This window comes from Cyprinodon tularosa, unplaced genomic scaffold (assembly GCF_016077235.1).
Source record: "Cyprinodon tularosa strain WSP-4 unplaced genomic scaffold, ASM1607723v1 ctg127, whole genome shotgun sequence".
In the NCBI taxonomy this organism is placed as follows: Eukaryota; Metazoa; Chordata; class Actinopteri; order Cyprinodontiformes; family Cyprinodontidae; genus Cyprinodon; species Cyprinodon tularosa.
Window position 1 is genome coordinate 182,547 of NW_024038081.1, and position 21,567 is coordinate 204,113.

Genomic DNA, 21,567 nt, shown 5'->3' on the forward strand with positions numbered 1-21,567 from the left:
TTATTTTTGAGCGTCATGGGAGATCTCGCAATCGCTAGTTTGTTGCCTCTGCGCTTGCCGTAGCGCAAAGATGTCAGCCTCCATGGCTGCGAGACCCGCTCCTATGTAATTATAAATAACGAATTCTAAGGCAACGCAAATATTATGGTTAAAAGGCTGAGCTCATAGGTGATGATAAATAACATAGTTATGTATAATATATTAAATTTCTGACTTTATATCCCTGTAATTATTACACACTGTAGCTTTAAGAAGAATGCAATTTTTCAAAAAAATTTGAAAATATAAAATCTGTAAAAACTGAAAACATAAGATAAAAAAACATTATATTTAATAATATGAGGAAAAAAAATCTACAAGAAAATTATAATTTCAAATAAAATAACGATGTATATAATTTTCTGTTTAAAAAAATTACACGTCAAAAAACAGCTAAATTTGTTTTTTTATTTGGAAATTTTTCAGTTTCATTTCTGGTTTACTTTTTTTTCAGCGGTCAATTTATAAAAGGTGTTATTTTCTTGCAGCAATAATGGAGCAAAATTCACTCCATAATAAGAAATGATCGATCGTTTTGGTGATAAACTGCGGGTATCAGCGAAGGCAGCATGTCTGAACCAGATCCAGGGGATTTCTGCTCGTCTTTGTTGCAGCAGAGGAGAAAACAAACCTGAGGATCCAGCAAACTCTCAGGCACATCCCTGGGAAATAAGGCTGTGGCTCGGGTTAATGTGGGGGGGTCATGGCACGGTGGAGGCAGATCCAGTTTTCTCTATATGAATAAGCTCAGATTTACACTATATGACTATCGGACGGTTACTAAGACGATACAATGACTGACGGGTCCGTTTGTGCCACAACCAGCCCAGACGTCTCTGCTTGGTGATGTCGTTGTGCATCGGGTCTATAGTACAACAGTGTTAACACAATGGTCCAGCAGACGGGTCAGATATTATACAGATGGTCTAATACAATTATAGTACAACATCTATACATCAACTATACATTGTGAGTTTTTTTCTCTTCTTTATTTATGTTTTTTAAAGGGTCTGTGGGGGCGGGGTTAGACTTAGTCACCATTACGTCACTGTGGTAAGACTGGGGGGTTAAAATAAGAGGAGGACAGAGCCATGGATGGAGAGGGTTGATCATGGTGCTCCAGCACTGAACCTACATGGTGTTTGCTTCAGTCAAACATGGCCGCCCCCTGCTGGCTGTTTTTGGAAACACTATCGAGCCGTAATTAAAAGGACGGGTTCTGAAGCATCTGAAAGAACCTTACAAAAGGTAAACAGACCCGTTTTATTTTTTTTTTCATATTTTGTCTCCACAAATCTCTTTGTGTCGTAACAGATAGATGGATAAACAGAAAGCACAGAGATCCACTAAATTCTCCATTTGCTTCCCAGAATTCCTCTGAAGGAGGTTCTGTCTGTTTAGTACCATGTCCCAGTGGGCGATGGGTTCTTCTGCTGTTAAAAACTTTTTTATGACCTAACTTTAAATCCCTCATGTCTTCGTTGGCCTTCATGAAGCTCTAACAGTGTTTTCTTATCTTTACCCAGAACAGCTAAGGTTAAATAATAAATCAGATGTTGCGAAATCTTCAGTCATTCACTTTATGAGCCTCAATTATTTATCAAATAGAAGACCAGGAATATAAACTGTAAAAAGGATTTAAAAAAAGATATTAGAAAAATAAAGATAAACCTACGACCAAACGTTTCAGAAACAAAAAGAAATCATCTGCAGCAAAAAAAAAAATATCACAAAATGAATTGTCATCAGATTGCAAAATGTAAATAGGTAACTTTTTCTTACATTAAGGTTCTTTCTCAGGATTTGAACAGGATGAAATAAGAGGATTTATATTTAAAATAAGTAAAAATAGCTCCTATTATCTTATGTTAAGGAAAGAAAATACTATATTTTTATATATTTTATTTACCATCTCAAATTAATATCACATATTTTAAGAAATTTTAACACATTTCTCGATTAGTTTTGGCTGTGTTTAAGTTTATGTAACAGAATTTGGTTACACTTTACAACAACCATCAAAACCATCATTTATAAATGATTAAGAGTCCATTTATTTTTGATTAACAGATAATTTATTCATGTTTGATTGTTTTAGAAACTGCATCTAATCCATTTATAAAAGGTAAATAGATCATTTATTAAGGTATTAAGTCCACAGATGTTATGCCTAAACTAACATGGATAGAATCTCTTATAAATGGATTAGATCCAGTTTAAAAATGACTATCAAATAATCGCAGGTCTGTGTATTTGTGCCCGTGTCAGGGTCCCACTTTCTGTAACCCAGATCAAAGCTTCTGTCCATCCATGGCTCCGGATCCAGAACAGGATCTGGGTAAAACAACGGTTAGGGGGGGTGGGGGGGGGGGGGGGGTTGGTTTAAGTAGTTACGACACTGAAGGCTTAAAGTGGTAAAAGGTTTCAGGATAACAGGAGGAAGGTGTTACGATACTAAAGTGTTAGAGAGGTCTGGATGATGACATGTTGAAGCTAACTGTACTGAGATGCAGTTTTTAGAGGTTGATGGGTAAAGAGGGACGGGTGGGGGGGTGGGGGGGTTAGTGCGAGTCTTATGGGATGTTAATGTTAGGATATGACGGTGGCCTCCGTTACTATAGCAGGATCTTCTATGTCAGCTTTACTTTGAATCATCCTCAGTTCCAGCTGTGGTGGACTGGGCCTCCGACCGGGACCTGCCAACTCTGAGAGCAGAACAAAACACATTTAACTCTTTAACCGTAACCATGGAAACAACTGATCTAACGCCTACTGCACAAAACCACTAAACAAACTAATGCTTTTCTATGTCCACTCAGAAAAACAATACTGTTGGCAATGTATAGATGGCTGAGGGTGTAAACGCAGTGCAAACACATTCATTCACAGCAAATTGAAACGGTAGAACTCACAGAAACACATGAGGGGGACAAATGCTCCAATTAGCAAAAACAACTAAAAGTTAGGAGAAGCTGCAAACTAGCAATGCATAACAGAAGCGCTCCAGACCACTAGGGGGAGACAATCACCAGCTGATATGACCCTGCATTCGTTTTGCATGTGTTCTCTTGTGGCTGTGTGTTAGCGTCATTGATGTGTCTGCAGCATGTTTGCACCTTACTGCTCTCTATTTTCTCTCATTGCTGCATTTCTGCTTCGTAACATTTTTTATCTGCAGGTTTTTTGTTTCCTACTGTGGTGTTTATGTTAGGGAGTCTCTTTTTAGGTTTTGCATGACGTTTGCACTCTTCATCTAGAGCAGATTTAATATTGGAAAAGCTTACAGTTTAACTTTTATATTCCCCCACATGCAGTTCTTCAAATGCAGGATTCTAAGAGGGAAGAGCATTTCTCACCATGAGCATAAGATATGGTCCTCTGGATGACATGGTGCATCACTGAAAAGGTCTTTTCACAGGCCGTCTGTGGGAAACAGCAAAGGGAGAGGGAGTAGAAGTGTCATCCTGCTTTAGGCTTTGACAGGAAACGGTCTGGCTCATGGTGTGATGGGTTGTGAATGTGCTGGTTCACCTTTAGGTCGTTGGGGTAATGATGCGTCCACGCCAGCAGCATAGCTGCAAACAGATCTCCGGTTCCAACGAAGACAGCATCCACTTTGGGAACCTCTATTCGGACTCTCTGCGTCACCCGGGTTCCATCTGGACGAACTGAGTGACAAAGCAGAGACGGCGCCTCGCAAAAGTAATTACACCCCTAAAAAAACTCCAGTTTCCATATAACAAGCCTTCCAGCGACAGGTGCAGCACTAGAACTTCTTATGACAAAAAAGCAATATGTAACCAAGGAATAAACATATTTTTAAAATCTATTTTTAGATTGTTCTATATTTCTTGAAGGTTATGATATCCTAAAAGGATCCAGGTGTGGTTTATGTTAGATCTAAATATGTCTGTCAGAGTCCAACATTCCAGCATGTTCCACCCACCATGACGCTGGCTGCCCAGTGACACCAGGAAGCGGTCTCCCAGTCTGGGGGGAAGATCAGAGGACGTAATAACGACTGTGTCTGGGCCCATGGCGTGCAGAAGGTCCATCACCTTACAGACAGTCAGGTAGAAAGAGTTCAGCTATGAAGCAGAAAGAAAATAAAATCTCTGAACAAGGTTTTGTCCGTTACCTCCACTGCATCTTTCTGTGAACTGATGTTCTTCCCTGTTAATAATCTGAAACAAAAAAAAAGTACATTCTATTTATTATAAGAAAACACAGAAATATATACTTGGATATTTTTGTTTTACTGGTGGCAACAACAAATAAGTTTTATAGAACTGTTCTACATTTCCACCAGTAGGGGGCGTGAGAGGATGAAAAGCTCCTTTTATCTGGGAGCCTTCAGCTAAACCCATAAGCATTACAAAGGCACAGATCTTTCCTTATCAGTCATTAAACAGGTCATTCATTTCTTATATTTCAATTATCTTTTTTCCCCTTTTTCTAACAGCATTTACATTTTTTCATTTCATATTTACGATACCAGGCAACGGATTATTAGCAATTTAGCTGCAGCTTGATAAGTGGTCCCTGAGTCTAAATGGTTTTACTTTTCCATTTAGCTTTACTTCTACCCTTAATAATAATCTCTTAATAAACAACTAATTACTAAACTACTAATAAGCTGTTACCAAACTGTTAGTAGGCTGTTGCTACACTCTATCTAAGTCTGTACTAAATAAGGTGTTATTAAATCAAATGTTTTTACTATTGTAACCAAACTGTTAATAGATTGTTACCTAACTGGTTATAAGATGCTACTACATTGTTAAAAGGCTGTCAATAAAATATATACATTTTTGGTATATTACAAAAATGCTCATAAGTTCTTACTAAACTGCATTTAATGGCTTGTTACCACACTATAAGCTTTCACTAAACCTTTAATAAGCTGTTATTAAATATTTGTTTTTAGTCTTGTAACCAATCTGTTAATAAGCCTTTATCAAACCAGGTATAAATTGTTACAGGGTTTATACAGGAAGGAGGAACTCTAATTTAATGCTTTTTAATGCTCTTAGAAATAATTTTAATTCCATCATGAAGTACCCATTACTCTTAAATATATATATATATATATATATATATATATATATATATATATATATATATATATATATATATATATATATTAGGGTTGTCACGATACTAAACTTTTCAACTCGATACCGATACTAAGTAAAATATTGGATACTCAATGTCATTTTCGATACCACAAAGATAAAAACAAAGACTCCAAAATTCAACAGAAATGTTTTCATTGATAAATGAAATACAATAAATAGATAAATAAATACAATTAACTATATTTTGAGGTTGTATGTTGTGCACAATATTAAGCAAGCTTGATAAAAAAAACTTACAAAATTCAAATTAAGTGTTCCTTCCTTGGCTATGCTTTGTACACATAACAATGACACTAGCCAAACCGGTTAAGAAACAAAAATAATTCTCAGCAGCTGCACCTGTTACAGAAAAAAGTCTGAAATGGAAAAGTGCACAGAATTATTCAATCACACAGTGTTCAGAAAGTGCATTTTCCTCTAATCTGCACATAAGATGGTGGTGGCACTGTATCGATACTTTTGAAAATGAGTATTGTATCCGGATACAACTTTTCAGTATTGATACTTTTTTGAGTATCGATACTTTTGACAACCCTGATATATAAATATATAAACAGGGCCAAATCTTTCGTAATCTTTACCATTGACAGGCTACAGCCATGTCCCGAATTTCTCGTTTTCCAGCCACTTATGTTAAAATTAGCATTTTTCCATTCTCTAGCTTTTTCTGTGCCTCGAGCTTCTGTTTCGAACATATGGCTTTAGGATCAACCAGGAGCAGTTCAACGCAAACACGTGGAACCAGTTAAATATATATATTTGACAAATATATATATAAAGCATTTTAAATGCCATGATAATCACATTTAATGAATTTTAATGCCAATTAAGGCCTTAATTAAAAAAATAATAATAATTTAATGACTTTTAATGATTTTTAATGACCCGCAGAAACCCTGTGTTACTACACAGTTAATAGGCTGTTTATAAACAGTTTATAAGCCATTAATAAACTAGTAGTTAGCAAACTGTAAGTATTTTTGCTAGAACTGTTAATAAGCTGTTATTAAACTGTTGAAGACGCGTTGTTCAGATACTAAATGGAGAGGAAGTATAAAAAATGAGTCAAGATTTGAAAACGCAAAGTGAAAAAGAAGGAAAAAGGAATGACCTTCTTAAATGTTTGATGAGGAAAGGTATTTCATGAATTGTGGTTTTTAAACTTCCATATAGAAAAAGGGTGTGAAAAAATATTCTTAAATTTCAGTATTTAATAATAGATTTATGAATACAATTTCCAATTCTTTAAATAATTTTATTTAAAATTTTCAATCATAAAAATGCTTTTCAAATAGGATTTCTAAAAGCTAAACTTGAAATTCTTCTGGTCCCCTCAGACTTGCAGCCTTCTAAACCGGTTCCAACCAGCGATCATCAGGTCAGAGATTCCCTTCAAATCTAACTCTGAAAAGCTTGCTTAACAGAGTTCATGGTCAACTGAATGAGGGCAAAGTACCATGGAAGCCCACATCACCACCCCTTCACCACCCTGCATGAGAGAAGCTCTGAGGCGTTTGTGCTGATGGTCAGTGTTTAGCTTCTACCAACTCTTAATAATAATCAAAGCACTTTATTCTCATCTGTTCAACGAAACATCCCTATTGTTGCTGTGACATTTATTAAGTGGGTGTAGATGTGGTCTTTTCAAATCTTCTGACATTCTTGTTCAGTCTTTAACTGACCCTCCGAAGTTAAACATCAAACATCCTGATTATGCTGACAGCAATGAGCAACCTTCATAAACATGAACACTGAGACACATCTTGATATTTACTCCTAAATATTAACAACCAACATATGGTGAAAACATTTTACTGCTGGGTGACAGAAAGTGGCTACGATCAATTTGGAAACAGCTGTTTTCTACTTCCTCATGTTGTAAACTTGTGGTTTGTGCTGGACACAGCCTAGACTGCACCACAGTCAGAATCAGGTAAATAAAATAATTACTTTGTCTTATACAACATAAATACCTGCAGCATCAGAATATAGATAGATTTAAATGTGTTATAGTTTGCTTTTAAACAACAAAGCCCCATGTCAATGTGTAACTCTGTGATTAAAGATCAAAGATTTATTAGAGTTCAAGGGTTTGATGAGTATAAACTGGTGGAAAATAACTAACAATAACAGACTGTGGTCAGTTAAAAACATACAGAGTATGAACAATTAAAACCAACAGGAGGACATTTTTTATCCTGCTCCAGATAGTGATAAATGATGTTCTTTTGGTGTCATTACTTCTCTGTTTGTCTTTGTTGTGGTATATTTTATTTTAGTTGTATTTGGTGGAAAACTCTTCAAAGGAAAAAAAAGGTTAGATGTTCAAGGAATGAAATTTCACAGAGAAGTTCAGACCAATTCATGCACACAAAACTCAAAACAATTTAATTTAAGATATGGAAACTTTTATGATCACTGCTCCTATAAGGAATAGGAAAGGATTTGCAGATTGTGTTATGGTGAGAATTAAAAAAATATATAGTACAGAATGAAATAAAGTCGTGGGAGTAATTGGTGAAGCGCTGCTTCATTTTAGATGAAAAATAAAAAGGTATCTATGGGTAACAATATTGTTAAACACTCACTCTGCCTCAAACTGGTTGGGAGTAATAATGTCTGCAACAGGAACCACCTTGTTCTTGTAGACTGGATAAAGATTCTGAGGAACGTACTGTGGAAAGAGATTTACACATTCAGATCATTTCAGACATACTAAATGCTGAATAAAAGAACCTTCATCCATGAACCAGCGCAGGCTGTTCAGACCGCACGCAGCAGAAGCAGCATTAGCAGCAGTAGCAGCAGGTTTACATGCAAAGTCAATGGTTGAAGCACGTCAAGGTGCAGCAAAAGGTCCTGTGAGCTTCTGAGCATCTAACGCGCATGAAGAGCTTCAGAAGCAGCAGCTGCTGGAGATGGAAAATTTTAACTTTAGCTGCTGGACTCGTCACATCAACCAATCAGAGAATCTGATCTGGGAGCTGGCAGGGAGACAGACGCAGCACTGCTGATGCAGAGCACTATGATCACTCCTCTCAAACAGTTTATTAACGCATAAATTAACTTAAATTGTAGAAACCTGCTGGAAAAATATGTTTGCTTTTATTATTCTAGTGCCTGCAGTTTGGATTACGGATGTGATAAACGCTAAGATCTACTTCCAGCTGCTGCCAGCAGTAGCAGAAAACCCAGAAGAGGCGACTGTGCTTGGGGCTGCCGATGAACGGGATTCCCAGTGACAGTGCACTGCTGCTGAATGGGGGTCTGAGCGGCTCCCACAGAGAAATAATGTCTGAAGGCAGGATGATAATCTGGATGAACTGACTATACAGATGAAGTTTTCAGGTGGACTTTCTCACTTAAAAACATATTAAAACTATGATTTACCGCTTATAAACACAAATATAGCAAAGCCGCTCTCTGGCACTGAACACAGGAGCAGCAGAAGCATCAGACACATCTGAACACACTCTACTGGACGTCTGACCTTAATGTGAACAAGCATCAGAAATGAAGCAGCAGAAGCTTCTTTGCTGCATCCAGTGCTTGCTCTCTGAACGTAGCATTATTCATTAAAATAAGCCTAGCGACTCTCTCGATTACATCCGCCATTGTTAAAGGCACAGAAAGGATAGGGTAGCTCCGCCCAACGCGCATCAGACCCACTTTTTAACCCTGCAGCTAGAGCACTAAAGATGCTTCAGCCGCGCGTCAGAACTAAACAGGTACAAGCATCAGAAATGAAGCAGCAGGTGCGTTTCTGCTGCTTCTGCTGCGTGATGTCTGAACGTAGCATTAAAGTACTCTATATAAACATCACACATTGGAGCGACTGAAGGGAGCAACTCGCCGTATTTACAAAAAAGGCTGCAAACATAAAATGAGTCTAGCAAACAAACGGATGCAAAGGACAAACAATACTCCAAAGACAAATGTTTCAATCACAAAAAAAAAATGTGAGAGTAGAAAGATGTGAATGTGCTGCAAACACATGAAACAGATGCAACTAGTAGCAAGAACACCTGCAAGTTAAAAAAAAAAAGCTCTATGTAATATAAATGCTCCAGACCACTAGGGGGAGATGATCATCAACTATATGGTAACAGATAACTTGCTTCGAATACCTGAAATTGATAAAGACACTTAAGCTACAACAGAAGTGCATTAGTGTTTGCCGTGCTAAGGCTATCTAAATAGTAAATACTACCTACCACTGCAGTTAGCATACAGGTGCTGGTCATAAAATTAGAATATCATGAAAAAGTAGATTGATTTCAGTAATTCCATTTAAAAAGTGAAACTTGTATATTATATTCATACATTACATACAAACTCATATATTTCAGATGTTTATTTTGTTTAATTTTGATGATTACAAATGACAACAAATGAAAATCTCAAATTCATCATATCAGAAAATTAGAATATTACTGAAGACCAATAAAAACAAAGGATTTATAGAAATGTTGGCCAACTGAAAAGTATGAACATGAAAAGTATGAGCATGTACAGCACTCAGTATTTAGTTGGGCCTCCTTTGGCCTGTATTCAGTGGCGGCTGGTGAAAAATATTTTTGGTGGGGCTGATTATAGCCTAGTGTATGTCTCCAACTAACCCGGAATAAGAATTCAAATAAACAATTGGACAATACATACAATTTAACAGTAATGATTTAATTTACTATATAATAACAGTAACAGTGATAATTTGGGTCACTGTGACGGGGTTCTTTGGCCTCCAAGAATCCAGTCTCAGTCGGGTTACCGGTGTTGGTGATTTATTGAGCTCAAAAACTCAAAACAGGGTGCAAAAGAAACTAAACATATACAAGATACTCTGGGCCTCAGCCTCCCTCCAGTTACCAGCAATGTAACAAAGAAACAGAAAACAAAAATTGCTGCTTTTCTTCCCACAGCCCTCATTAAATAGTTTAAGCCCCTCACATCAGGCTCTCTTATTTCTGATTTCTTCTCATTAATCAGTTTTGTCCATATATTACCTCCACAAACAATTGATGTACAAAAACAAATAATTTTTACAACTTAATTCTTTTACACAATTCTTTTACACAATTCTTTTTTCATTGACTTATTCAATTACACCAAACTGGGTTTGAACCCAGCAAAGACGCAGCCAGACTGAAGATGACAAGTCCCCGCATAAACACGTACACACCCACACACCCCACATACCCACCCACACACACACACACACACACACACACATGGCTAACCCCACTGAAATATTAAGTGTGCACCCTCAATACGCCAGCAGGTAACCAGGAACAGCTTGTGTGTTTTAAGTTCATGGAGCTACTGATCTCAGCGCGAGTGTATTGGTCCTCACAAACACAGTATAACAGGAATGTGTGTGTGGCGCGCAAAGTTAGAGAGGTTGTTTTAAGCGACGAGGTGGATTCGTCACAGTCACAATAACCATGAAATGAAATGTTCATATCATACAACAGGGATGTTCTTCTGGCAAACGGGTAGATAAATAAGGATCTCACCGAATTTGGTGGAAGCTGCATCTCGCTCGTTACTTTCGCCATCTTCCCTCTAATTGTCTGCACCTGCGCTTGGGTTCAGAAGCCTGTAAAAGCGCAGTATTTTCAGCGCCCCAATACCATAAAGTTCCGAGACGCTGATTGGCCATTAAATTCACCTAGCAATAGTACATGATTGACAGATTCTCTGCAAATGTGGGGCTGTCTGATCAGCGCCCCCAGAACAGAGACGGTAGGAGTCTGTCTGTGGAAATCCACAAATTAATGACAGTAGATAGGGAAATGTAGTTTATATAATTTGTTTTGCTTATAGTTACACAGTCTAGAGAGTAAAACTAACATTTATGAGTTAATTTCTAAAAATATATTTTACGTTTTTCTCTTCTTATCAGGGAGGGCGGTGCCCCAGCGCCCCCTATGGGCCGGCCGCCACTGCCTGTATTACTGCAGCAATGCGGCGTGGCATGGAGTCGATCAGTCTGTGGCACTGCTCAGGTGTTATGATAGCCCAGGTTGCTCTAATAGTGGCTTTTAGCTCTTCTGAATTGTTGGGTCTGGTGTATTGCATCTTCTTCTTCACAATACCCCATAGATTTTCTATGGGGTTAAGGTCAGGAGAGTTTGCTGGCCAATTAAGAACAGGGATACCATGGTCCTTCAACCAGGTACTGGTAGCTTTGGCACTGTGTGCAGGTGCCAAGTCCTGTTGGAAAATGAAATCTGCATCTCCAAAAAGTTGGTCAGCTGCAGGAAGCATGAAGTGCTCTAAAACTTCCTGGTATGTGGCTGCGTTGACCCTGGACCTCAGAAAACACAATGGACCAACACCAGCAGATGACATGGCACCCCAAACCATCACTGACTGTGGAAACTTTACACTGGACTTCAAGCAACGTGGATGAAGTGCCTCTCTTCTTTTCCTCCAGACTCTGGGACCTTGATTTCCAAAGGAAATGCAAAATTTACTTTCATCAGAGAACATGACTTTGGACCACTCACCAGCAGTCCAGTCCTGTTTCTCTTTAGCCCAGGCAAGACGCTTCTGACGCTGTCTGTGGTTCAAGAGTGGCTTGACACAAGGAATGCGACAGCAGAAACCCATGTCTTTCATACGTCTGTGTGTGGTGGTTCTTGAAGCACTCACTCCAGCTGCAGTCCACTCTTTGTGAATCTCCCCCACATTTTTGAATGGGTTTTGTTTCACAATCCTCTCCAGGGTGCGGTTATCTCTCTTGCTTGTACACTTTTTTCGACCACATCTTTTCCTTCCCTTCGCCTCTCTATTAATGTGCTTGGACACTGAGCTCTGTGAACAGCCAGCCTCTTTAGCGATGACCTTTTGTGTCTTGCCCTCCTTGTGCAAGGTGTCGATGGTCGTCTTTTGGACAACTGTCAAGTCAGCAGTCTTCCCCATGATTGTGCAGCCTATAGAACTAGACTGAAAGACCATTTAAAGGCTTTTGCAGGTGGTTTGAGTTAATTAGCTGATTAGAGTGTGGCACCAGGGGCCATCAATTTTGAACCTTTTCACAATATTCAAATTTTCTGATATGATGAATTTGAGATTTTCATTTGTTGTCATTTGTAATCATCAAAATTAAACAAAATAAACATCTGAAATATATGAGTTTGTATGTAATGTATGAATATAATATACAAGTTTCACTTTTTAAATGGAATTACTGAAATCAATCTACTTTTTCATGATATTCTAATTTTATGACCAGCACCTGTACATCATAAAAGATGATAAAAATAAAAAAATCAGCAGTCACTGCATTCAAAAATGAAAAGAGCCGTTTATAATCTCACCATTGATCCATGGTCACCAAGGACTGGGTCACACACTGAAAAGACAAACTTAGATTAGAGCAAACCCTGCAGTGATGACAGCAATAACGGTGCAGGATCTGGAGGTCTGAACTCATCCAGAAATATGGAGACCAACAAGGGGGGGGCGCTTAAGGCTTGGCTTTGCCTCCATCTGATCAATAACCTTTACAGAAAAAGGAGGAACAACATTTGCTGGAAACTATTTGGGTTGATGAAAGGCTTCATGAGTGAGGAGGATAAAGTTTCATTAGAATTTTGTTTTCCTTTAAACATCTGCTGTTGGTTAGAGTTGGATTCAGGACCAACTAACATAAGATATAAAAAGTAACTTTAAAGGAGGCTGTGATTTATGCTGAGAGGAGGGTAGAACTGAGAGGTCAATGTTCTATGAGAGCATTAATGGGCTGTAATGTGGAGCTCTAATGGACCAAACTCATAATCATAGTGAATAACACATTAAATCTACTGGTTAATCACCGCTCAGGCAGCACATTAACTTGCTTTATACACAAAGTGAGAACGTGTTGTTAAGATAGAAAAATCTGCTTCTAACATGAATACAAATGTTCCTCACCATAAACCAGGTTAGGATTGGCTCTCTTCAGCTCCTGAATTATGTCCACCACCATCTCTAAGAAGGATGTGTCTCTGGTGTACCCTGAACGCATCACCACAACAGCAAGGTCAGTTTTATTAGGAAAGGCTGTTCAAAGTGTGTTAGAAACAAACAGTGTTAGAGAAAACCACTAAATGGATCCAGGAATAGTGATTAATATACTTTATGGGATACATCAGATACAGTAAGAAGGTTCAGGAATTGATTCCCGGCCCAGGGTCTTTCTGAATGTAGTTAGCATGTTGTCCCTGAGCATGTTTGGGTTCTCTCCTGGTACTCCAGCTTCCTCCCACAGTCCAAAAACAAGACTGTTAGGTTAATTGGCTTCTCTAAATCCTCCCTAGGTGTGAGTGTGTGAATGATTGGTTGTTTGTCCTGTCTGTCTCTTACCCCATTTCCACTACCCTTGAAAAACCGTGCCGAGACCGGTCCGAGCTCAGTAACTGAGATAACTTATCGTGTGTAAATGGAAAGCAAACTGAACTGAACCAAGCGAGACACAACCGGACCGCACTAACTGCAGACCAGTTCCAGAGGTGGGCTCGGCTCGGTTCTCTGATAACAAGAGCGCATGAGCAGAACGCGTCATCTCCATCTGGCTGCACATCCCGATTCACACTCCATTCCAGTAGTTGGCTAGCCTGACGTAGTCCGACTCAATTCTAGTCAGAATATGAGTCTGATGCTGCTCCATAGAGCTGTGATTATGGGGCGTGTTTCGAACGAACCAGGAAAAAAAATGCCTCTGCACTCAATTGGATAGACCTACAACCAATAAGAGCAACGGAGTGCGTGACGTATGTTAAGCGAGGCATAGTTGTTGTCAACAAAAATCAAAGCGTGTAGTTTCACCCCTAGAATAAGAAGATGAGCCTTGATCGCGTTTCTCTGTTCCTCTTTTAAAATTCATTTGCTGTCGATATCTTCTAGAACAGAACTAATAGCAGAATCTACTCACCTCAACTCTCCAGCGGCAGCTATTGTCGTTGTCACCCATGCGCCCTTTGGTCACATGGTTGATTACGTTACTGTTGATCATCTGTCCATCATCGTATAAAGCCCGCCCTGACAATTTGATTGGATCGCCTGACAGTGGGCGATAATACTCGCGCTACTATGGAGCAGAGCCAGACCGAACTTCCCGACCTCAAACCTTGTGGGCGGGACTAAGTTCGGAATGGCACCCAGGCTAGTAGATGGCGGTAATGCCCCTCCAGAAACAGAAGAAGAACAACTTCTTCTTCAACTTTAAACAACGATTGAAATCTTTTCCACGCAACATTTTAAATAATGCCATTTTAAACAATAACACAGAAGTACAGCAATAATAATCAAGCATAACTTTCTGAATGTGACGGGCGCCGCCATTTTGATTTGCTTGATTCCCTCCTTCTTTGTCTTCTTCTTCTTGTGTTTTATGGCGGTTGGCAAACAACTCTTGGTGCATTACCGCCACCAACTGCTTGATTTCCTCCTTCAATACTGGCAGTAATACCGCAGATCGTCACTAGGAGGCGAGGAACCGAGATAGCGTGATGTGTTTTCTGGAGAGAAAATATCGCTCCACAGGCCTGCGAGAGTCCTTCCTAGTCTGGAAAAATGGTTTACTGCTGTATAAGAGGACCCTTTGTAAAGCAAGAGCAGCATACTTCTCCTCATTAATAGAGGAGAATAAGAATAATCCTAGATTTCTTTTTAATACAGTTGCCAAACTCACCCAGAGCCATAGCTCTGTTGAACCGTCCATTCCACCTGCTCTTAGCAGCAATGACTTTATGGGATTCTTTATAAATAAGATTGATCTTATTAAAAATAAGATCATAAGCACTCCTCTATCCGCGATTGTACCTGAGGTAGTCATGGAATCTGAACTGGGTTTAGACTGCTTTGATCCAGTTGAACTCTCTGAATTAGCAAAATTATTGTCTTCATCTAAGCCTTCAACTTGTATGTTAGATCCAGTTCCAACCAGGTTATTTAAGGAGGTATTCCCTTTGATCTCCTCCTCCATTTTAGATGTGATTAATCTATCTCTGTTACAGGGATATGTACCTAAAGCTTTTAAGGTTGCTGTAATTAAACCTCTGCTTAAGAAACCGTCTCTTGACCCAGATGACTTGGTCAATTATAGACCTATATCCAATCTTCCTTTCTTATCCAAAATTCTTGAGAAAGTAGTTGCCAAACAAGTTTGCGATCACTTCCACCATAATGAACTTTTTGAAGAGTTTCAGTCTGGCTTTAGAGCTCATCATAGCACTGAAACAGCTCTGGTGAAAGTCACTAATGATATTCTCATGGCCTCAGATAATGGACTTGTATCTGTGCTCGTCCTGTTGGATCTTAGTGCTGCATTTGATACAGTTGACCATAATATTCTTTTAGAAAGACTTGAATATTTTGTTGGAATTAAAGGAACAGCACTAGACTGGTTTAAATCTTATCTATCTGATCGAATTCAGTTTGTTCATGTTAATGATAGATCTTCAACACGCTCAAAGGTTACCTGTGGAGTACCACAGGGATCAGTGCTAGGACCAATTCTCTTTACTTTATACATGCTCCCAATTGGTAGAATTATTAGACAGCATGGGATTAATTTCCACTGTTATGCTGATGATACCCAGCTATATCTGTCTATAAATCCAGATGAAGCTAACCCATTACATAGATTACAGGCATGTCTTGAAGACATAAAAACCTGGATGACTCTTAACTTTCTGCTTCTGAATGCAGACAAAACAGAAGTTATAGTCTTTGGACCAGAGTCTCTGAAAAAGAAACTGATTAGCCAGTCACTTCATTTGGATGGGATTAAACTGATTTCAGATAATAAAGTAAAAAATCTTGGTGTTATTTTTGATCAGGACCTGTCATTTAAATCCCACATCAAAGAGGTTTCTAGAATTTCCTTCTTTCATCTGAGGAACATTGCAAAAATTAGAAATATCCTGTCCAGGGGTGATGCTGAGAAACTAGTCCATGCATTTGTTACTTCAAGGCTGGACTATTGTAATTCTTTACTATCAGGAAGTCCACAAACTGTAGTTAAAAGCCTTCAGCTGATCCAAAATGCTGCAGCCAGAGTTCTAATGAAAATTAAAAAGAGAGATCATATCTCGCCTGTCCTGGCTTCTCTTCATTGGCTTCCTGTTAAATCAAGAATAGAATTTAAAATCCTCCTTCTCACATATAAAGCCTTAAATGGCCAAGCTCCATCTTATATCAGAGATCTGATTGTTCCTTATGTTCCTAACAGAGCACTTCGCTCTCAATCTGCAGGTTTACTAGTGGTTCCTAGAATTTCTAAAAGTAGAATGGGAGGCAGATCTTTTAGTTATCAGGCTCCTCTCCTGTGGAACCAACTACCAGTTTTAGTCCGTGAGGCAGACACCCTGTCTACTTTTAAGGCTAGGCTTAAAACTTTCCTTTTTGATAAAGCTTATAGTTAGAGTGGCTCAGGTTATCCTGAGCTATCTCTATAGTTATGCTGCTATAGGCTTAGACTTTTGGAGGACATAGGGACCCCCATTTCATCATTCTGCTTCATTCTCTCTCTGTTCTCCTATTCTGCAGAATCTGTTAGTTCAATCTCTAACCTTCTGCTCTCTCTGCTTTTCCTCAGAGTAGCTTTGCCTCGTCTGTTCCTGTTTGGCTGTGACGTCATCCTGGAAAGAAACATCAGCTGTGCTGCTTCTATCAACACCCTTGTTTATAGATGTTGGAGATCGGCCTGTTTTCCAGTGTGGTCCTGTTTCTCTGACCGTGACTGAGTGGATGTGCTTTCTTCGTCCTCTGGCATGGGAGCTGCCTTGGAGCTCGTCTGCCTGGCTGTGTGTTTCCTGGACGGGGCCGCCTTTTACAGCTGCTTTTTGTATCTCTGCTTCTGTCTCCTTGAACCCCAGTCGGCCTCGGCAGATGGCCGCTCACACTGAGCCTGGTTCTGCTGGAGGTTTCTTCCTGTTAAAAGGGAGTTTTTCCTCTCCACTGTCGCTACAAGCATGCTTAGTGTGGGGGATTGTATTTGAGTCAATGAGTCAATGCAATCAACTGGTTTTCCTTAGATAGAAAACTTTGTATCAATTTGATCTGGTTGAACTGTAAAGTGCCTTGAGATGACATGTGTTGTGAATTTGGCGCTATATAAATAAACTGAATTGAATTAAACGGTCGTCAGAACCGAGCTCAGCCTGGTTAACTGATCCGAGCTCGGACCGGTCTCGGCATGGATCGGTTTTTCAAGGGTAGTGGAAATGGGGTATCTGTGTTGCCCTGTGATGGACTGGCGACCTGTCCAGTGTGGACCCCGCCTCTCACCCACTGACTGCAAGGTGTGCGAGGTCGTGTAGTGCTAGTTCCCTTCAGGTTAAACAGCAGTTACTAAAATGAAACCTTTTCAGTTTGAAATGCAGCGAGTTAAAATCAAAGAAAATGTATAAAAAATATTTCATGCATAACGGATCATTAAAACTTTGAGGCAGAGACACAGTATGCTTTGTCTAGCTTTACACCAGTCAAAACAAAACAAAAATCAGCTGAGGTAATATTAGCCTTCCTGTGTCTACTCTGTAGGTTCTAGTCCAGTCAAAATGAGAAGTTAACATTACATACACTCAACGGAAATCCAATGGCAGTGTTTACTCAAAATATAGATTTATTTTTGCAATATCTTTGCATTTTAAGTAAATAAAAAAAATCTTCTTAGTCCCTGCCTATAATGAAGCCAAGAGAAAATAAAAACACCCACCTGTTAAAACATAGTCATACTGGTGAACGTTGTTCAGTTTGATTCCCTCATATAGAACATGAAGCTCATCTGCTGTCAACACCTGGCCTTTCCAGTGAGAATAACCTGGAGTAAAAAACAGAAGGGGAGGTTAAATTATCTTGTTAAGACTTCCTTAATCAGCAGCACACTGCAAAAACGATCTCAAAATGAGTAACAATGTCTTAAATTAAGGGTATTCACCCTTAATTTGAGCCGGTAAATAAGATGAGTTGCCAATAGAATTAGTATTTTTACTCTTAAAATAAGTTATCTAGATATTATGCACTTGAAATAAGAAAATGCAATTGTTTTTTCTTATTTTAAGTGTAAATTGTCTTGTTCCATTGGCAAAGTGTCTCACTTAAATAATTAATTCAAGAAAAAATAGACTTATTTTAAGGAGGAAATGACTTATTTAGAAATCAAATTTTTTGCAGTGCATGAGAGGGGCATGAAACACATACAAACTAAGAAACTACTCTGGTCTCCCAGCAACCAGCATAACCAGATTTTGAGTGATACCTCTTGAAAAAATAATTATTTTTTACTAGGAGCCCAGCAAAAAATGATCTTTTATGGACAGAGGACTGGAAAGCTCAATGGTGATTATCACTCCATCTATTTGTATTTAAAATGTAGGACTTTTTGGGACTAACATGAAAGTGTCACAGTGAAGCTGCTGCCTCTGTTGCTGTAAACACATTATTATTTTTAAGCATTTAACTTCGCCATGCTGTGCATTTTACATCGCTGGAGCATCATAGAGAATTTTCTCAATAACATTCCCATAAACCTTCTGTTTAGGGATGTAAACAACTTACTGACTTAAGATGAATTGGTAAATAATGGATTACTAGATTACAACTGATTCCATCAGATTATTTGACAACATCTGTTTAAAAGGAATTTGTTCCAGTGTTGCAGTGTTAAAGCCACACACTAAGGGTCATCCTTCTCATTCTTTAGCTGAGCCTCATTTGTATTTGCAAGGAAGCTAATGCCAGAGTGAAGGCATGCTGGAGCTGAAAAAGGAATTCACCCCAAGTCCGATCCAGATAATTTATACTGTTGGATGCAGGATGAACTTTATGCACTTCTGTTTGAAAATAATTTAGCTTCCCATCATTGGCTTCCTCTTAAATCCAGAATATAATTTAAAATCCTACTCCTCATATAAAGCCCTAAATAATTAAGCTCCATCTTATATCAGAGACATTATTGTCCCTTAAAAATGTCTTTTTGATAAAGCTTATAGTGAGAGTGGCTCAGGTTATCTTGAGCAAACTCTCTAGTTATGCTGCTATAGGCTTAGGTGGGTGGAGGACATAAGGACCACTTTCCATCATTCTGTTTCATTTTATTTCGGTTTGTCAATTGTGGAAAATAGTTAATTTAACCTCTAACTTTATGCTGTCTCTGTTTTTTCCTCATATTTGTCATAGTAGCTTCACCTTCTAATGGTGTTTGGGTGTGACACCACCCTTTAGGGAATTAACAGTCTTCTAATGCCATCAATACCATTGATTATAGATTAAAGAGTTGAGCCTGTTTTTCATTGCTTAGTCCTGTTTCTATTCTATATAGTTTTTCTCATATGGGCTCAGCTTTCACTGTTTCTGCTTAAACTGTTTCTTTTCCAGACAGAGCCAACTATGGAGCTAGTTTACCGTTACTTTGTCCAACATAGAAATTATTTATGGATCAGTGCCTCTTATGTTCTTTTTCTATGCCTGCTTCTTTCTCCTACCCCAGTCAGCCTAAGAAGGTTGCTCACATTGAGCCTGGTTCTGTTGGAAGTTTTTCCTGCTAAAAGGCCATTTTTCCTCTCCACTGGCGCTGCAGTCATGTTCGGTGTGAGGGAGTGCTATACAGTCAACGACAAAATGCAAGTGAATATCTACAGTGACCACATGGTCATCCAGAAGGAGCAAATCCTTAAAAGTCAATGAGTGGATGCAATTAAGTGGTTTCTGTTATATTGAAAACTTTTAATAATTAACTTGTGAATTAAACAGACAATAGCATGGGAATTATAAACACTTGACAATCTCCTTAAGTTGTCCCCTGAATAGCGCTAATTTAGCTGTGCTGCATGGTGGAGCAGCACCAACATCTCTCAACATCATCAGTGCTCAGAAGGCGAGGAAGCAATAAAAGCATTAAGAAAAATGTTGTAACATGATAGAAAAAGACATGTAATCATTAAATATAGTATATGAGGAAAGCTTTTATCTCCTAAATATTTCTGATTTAATAATATTTAAGAAAAAAGTTATTTGTTTATTCAATGATAAACTGTTAAAATATAACAATGTACAAAAAACATCCCTTCATCCTCTTGATAAAAGAGAAAACTTGGATTTTTAAAAAAATGGATAGTTATCAATTAATCGTTAGTTAATGATAAGATAAACTTAGGATCAATTCATTAATCAATGATTTTCATTCCTTATTCTGTGAAACTTTCCAAGAAGCCATGCATGCCAAGCATGTTCTTTACTGAAACGCCAGCTGTGCTGGTTTCTATCCACTTCCTACTCATGCCTCATGAAATAACTGGTTATCTCCTCACCCAAAGCTAAATCTGAAAAATAAATATGCTTGTTTTTCCATATTAAATTTATTTGGGAAAAAAAAACCACATAAAATATCTTTTAAAAAATCTTCCAAAATACATTTTTTTTTTACACTGTTGGTTATAATTAAAAAAAAATGAATAAAACAGATAAATATCTATTATTGGTTGAAGTCAGAGCAGTGGCCAGAGATACTGTAATAAAACCTGGAGTGCTGCAGTAACTCAGAGCCCAGGTGATGTGATGTGTGATCCCAGAATGATCCCAGAATGATCATGTTTAGGTCATGAACTCTAAACTCTAATATGACAAAAACTGGAATCTAACAGACATTCTTTTAAATAAGCTTCTTAATTATCTTGCAAAGGAATAATTATGAAAGCAGTAACATCTTTAAACAAGATCTCTGCAGCTATTTATATATTTTAAATCTTGTGACTTTGGATCGGATCTGAGCAGAAGTCTGAACAAACAAACAAACAAAAAAAAAACATGATGCATGTGGCAACGTCTGGACACAGAGGATGATGGAGCAGGAATTGACGACCAACTGACACCAATCACAGACACCAACACTGTGTAGCTTCTGGCTGAACACCAGGTAATGAGATCATAAAGAAATGGATTTATGTGTCCGGCTTCCAAACACTAACGCCTGTGCAGGACGTGGTTGCTGCATGCCGACGATGATGTCGCAGCTCCAGGTGAGTCACAGTCAAGTCACATGATGCTGTAGGAGAATCTGGTTGCTAAGCAACAGGCCAAGAGAAAGCCAAAGGGGCTAAAAAGGAGAGATGAGCATTCAGAGCAGTCGTGTGAGTGAGGGAGAGAGTAGAAAAATGATGGAAGCCTAACAGATAAGGGCTGCTTCTGTCGTCATCATATGCCGCTGTGGCAAACCCAGCGCCCGCTGTTTTGCTGCTGCGCCGCGTCACTCCCTATGTCCTCATCTGGTGTCATCCCTTCTCTTTCTCCAGTTCATTGTCGCCCCATTAATCATCTTCATCTAGGTTTTTTTTTTTTTACATTTTATCCTAGCTGTCCCTAAGATTTACCATCTGCTTCAAAAAATAGTGAACCGTAGCTT

General features: G+C 38.6%; 1 protein-coding gene across 1 annotated transcript in view; it reads right to left on the reverse strand.

Moving 5' to 3' along the window:
* Window positions 1–2,402: 2,402 nt before the first annotated feature.
* Window positions 2,403–21,567, reverse strand: part of pdxkb (pyridoxal (pyridoxine, vitamin B6) kinase b) — a 36,592-nt gene continuing 17,427 nt past the window's right edge. The window contains exons 3-11 of the mRNA XM_038276754.1: window positions 17,884–17,988; window positions 13,095–13,178; window positions 12,500–12,534; window positions 7,766–7,851; window positions 4,178–4,223; window positions 3,986–4,097; window positions 3,571–3,707; window positions 3,396–3,462; window positions 2,403–2,744 (exon numbers count right to left, since the gene is read on the reverse strand). Coding sequence (XP_038132682.1) covers window positions 2,629–2,744; window positions 3,396–3,462; window positions 3,571–3,707; window positions 3,986–4,097; window positions 4,178–4,223; window positions 7,766–7,851; window positions 12,500–12,534; window positions 13,095–13,178; window positions 17,884–17,988 — 788 coding nt within the window. The 3' untranslated portion in view covers window positions 2,403–2,628. The remainder of the gene's footprint in view (window positions 2,745–3,395; window positions 3,463–3,570; window positions 3,708–3,985; window positions 4,098–4,177; window positions 4,224–7,765; window positions 7,852–12,499; window positions 12,535–13,094; window positions 13,179–17,883; window positions 17,989–21,567) is intronic.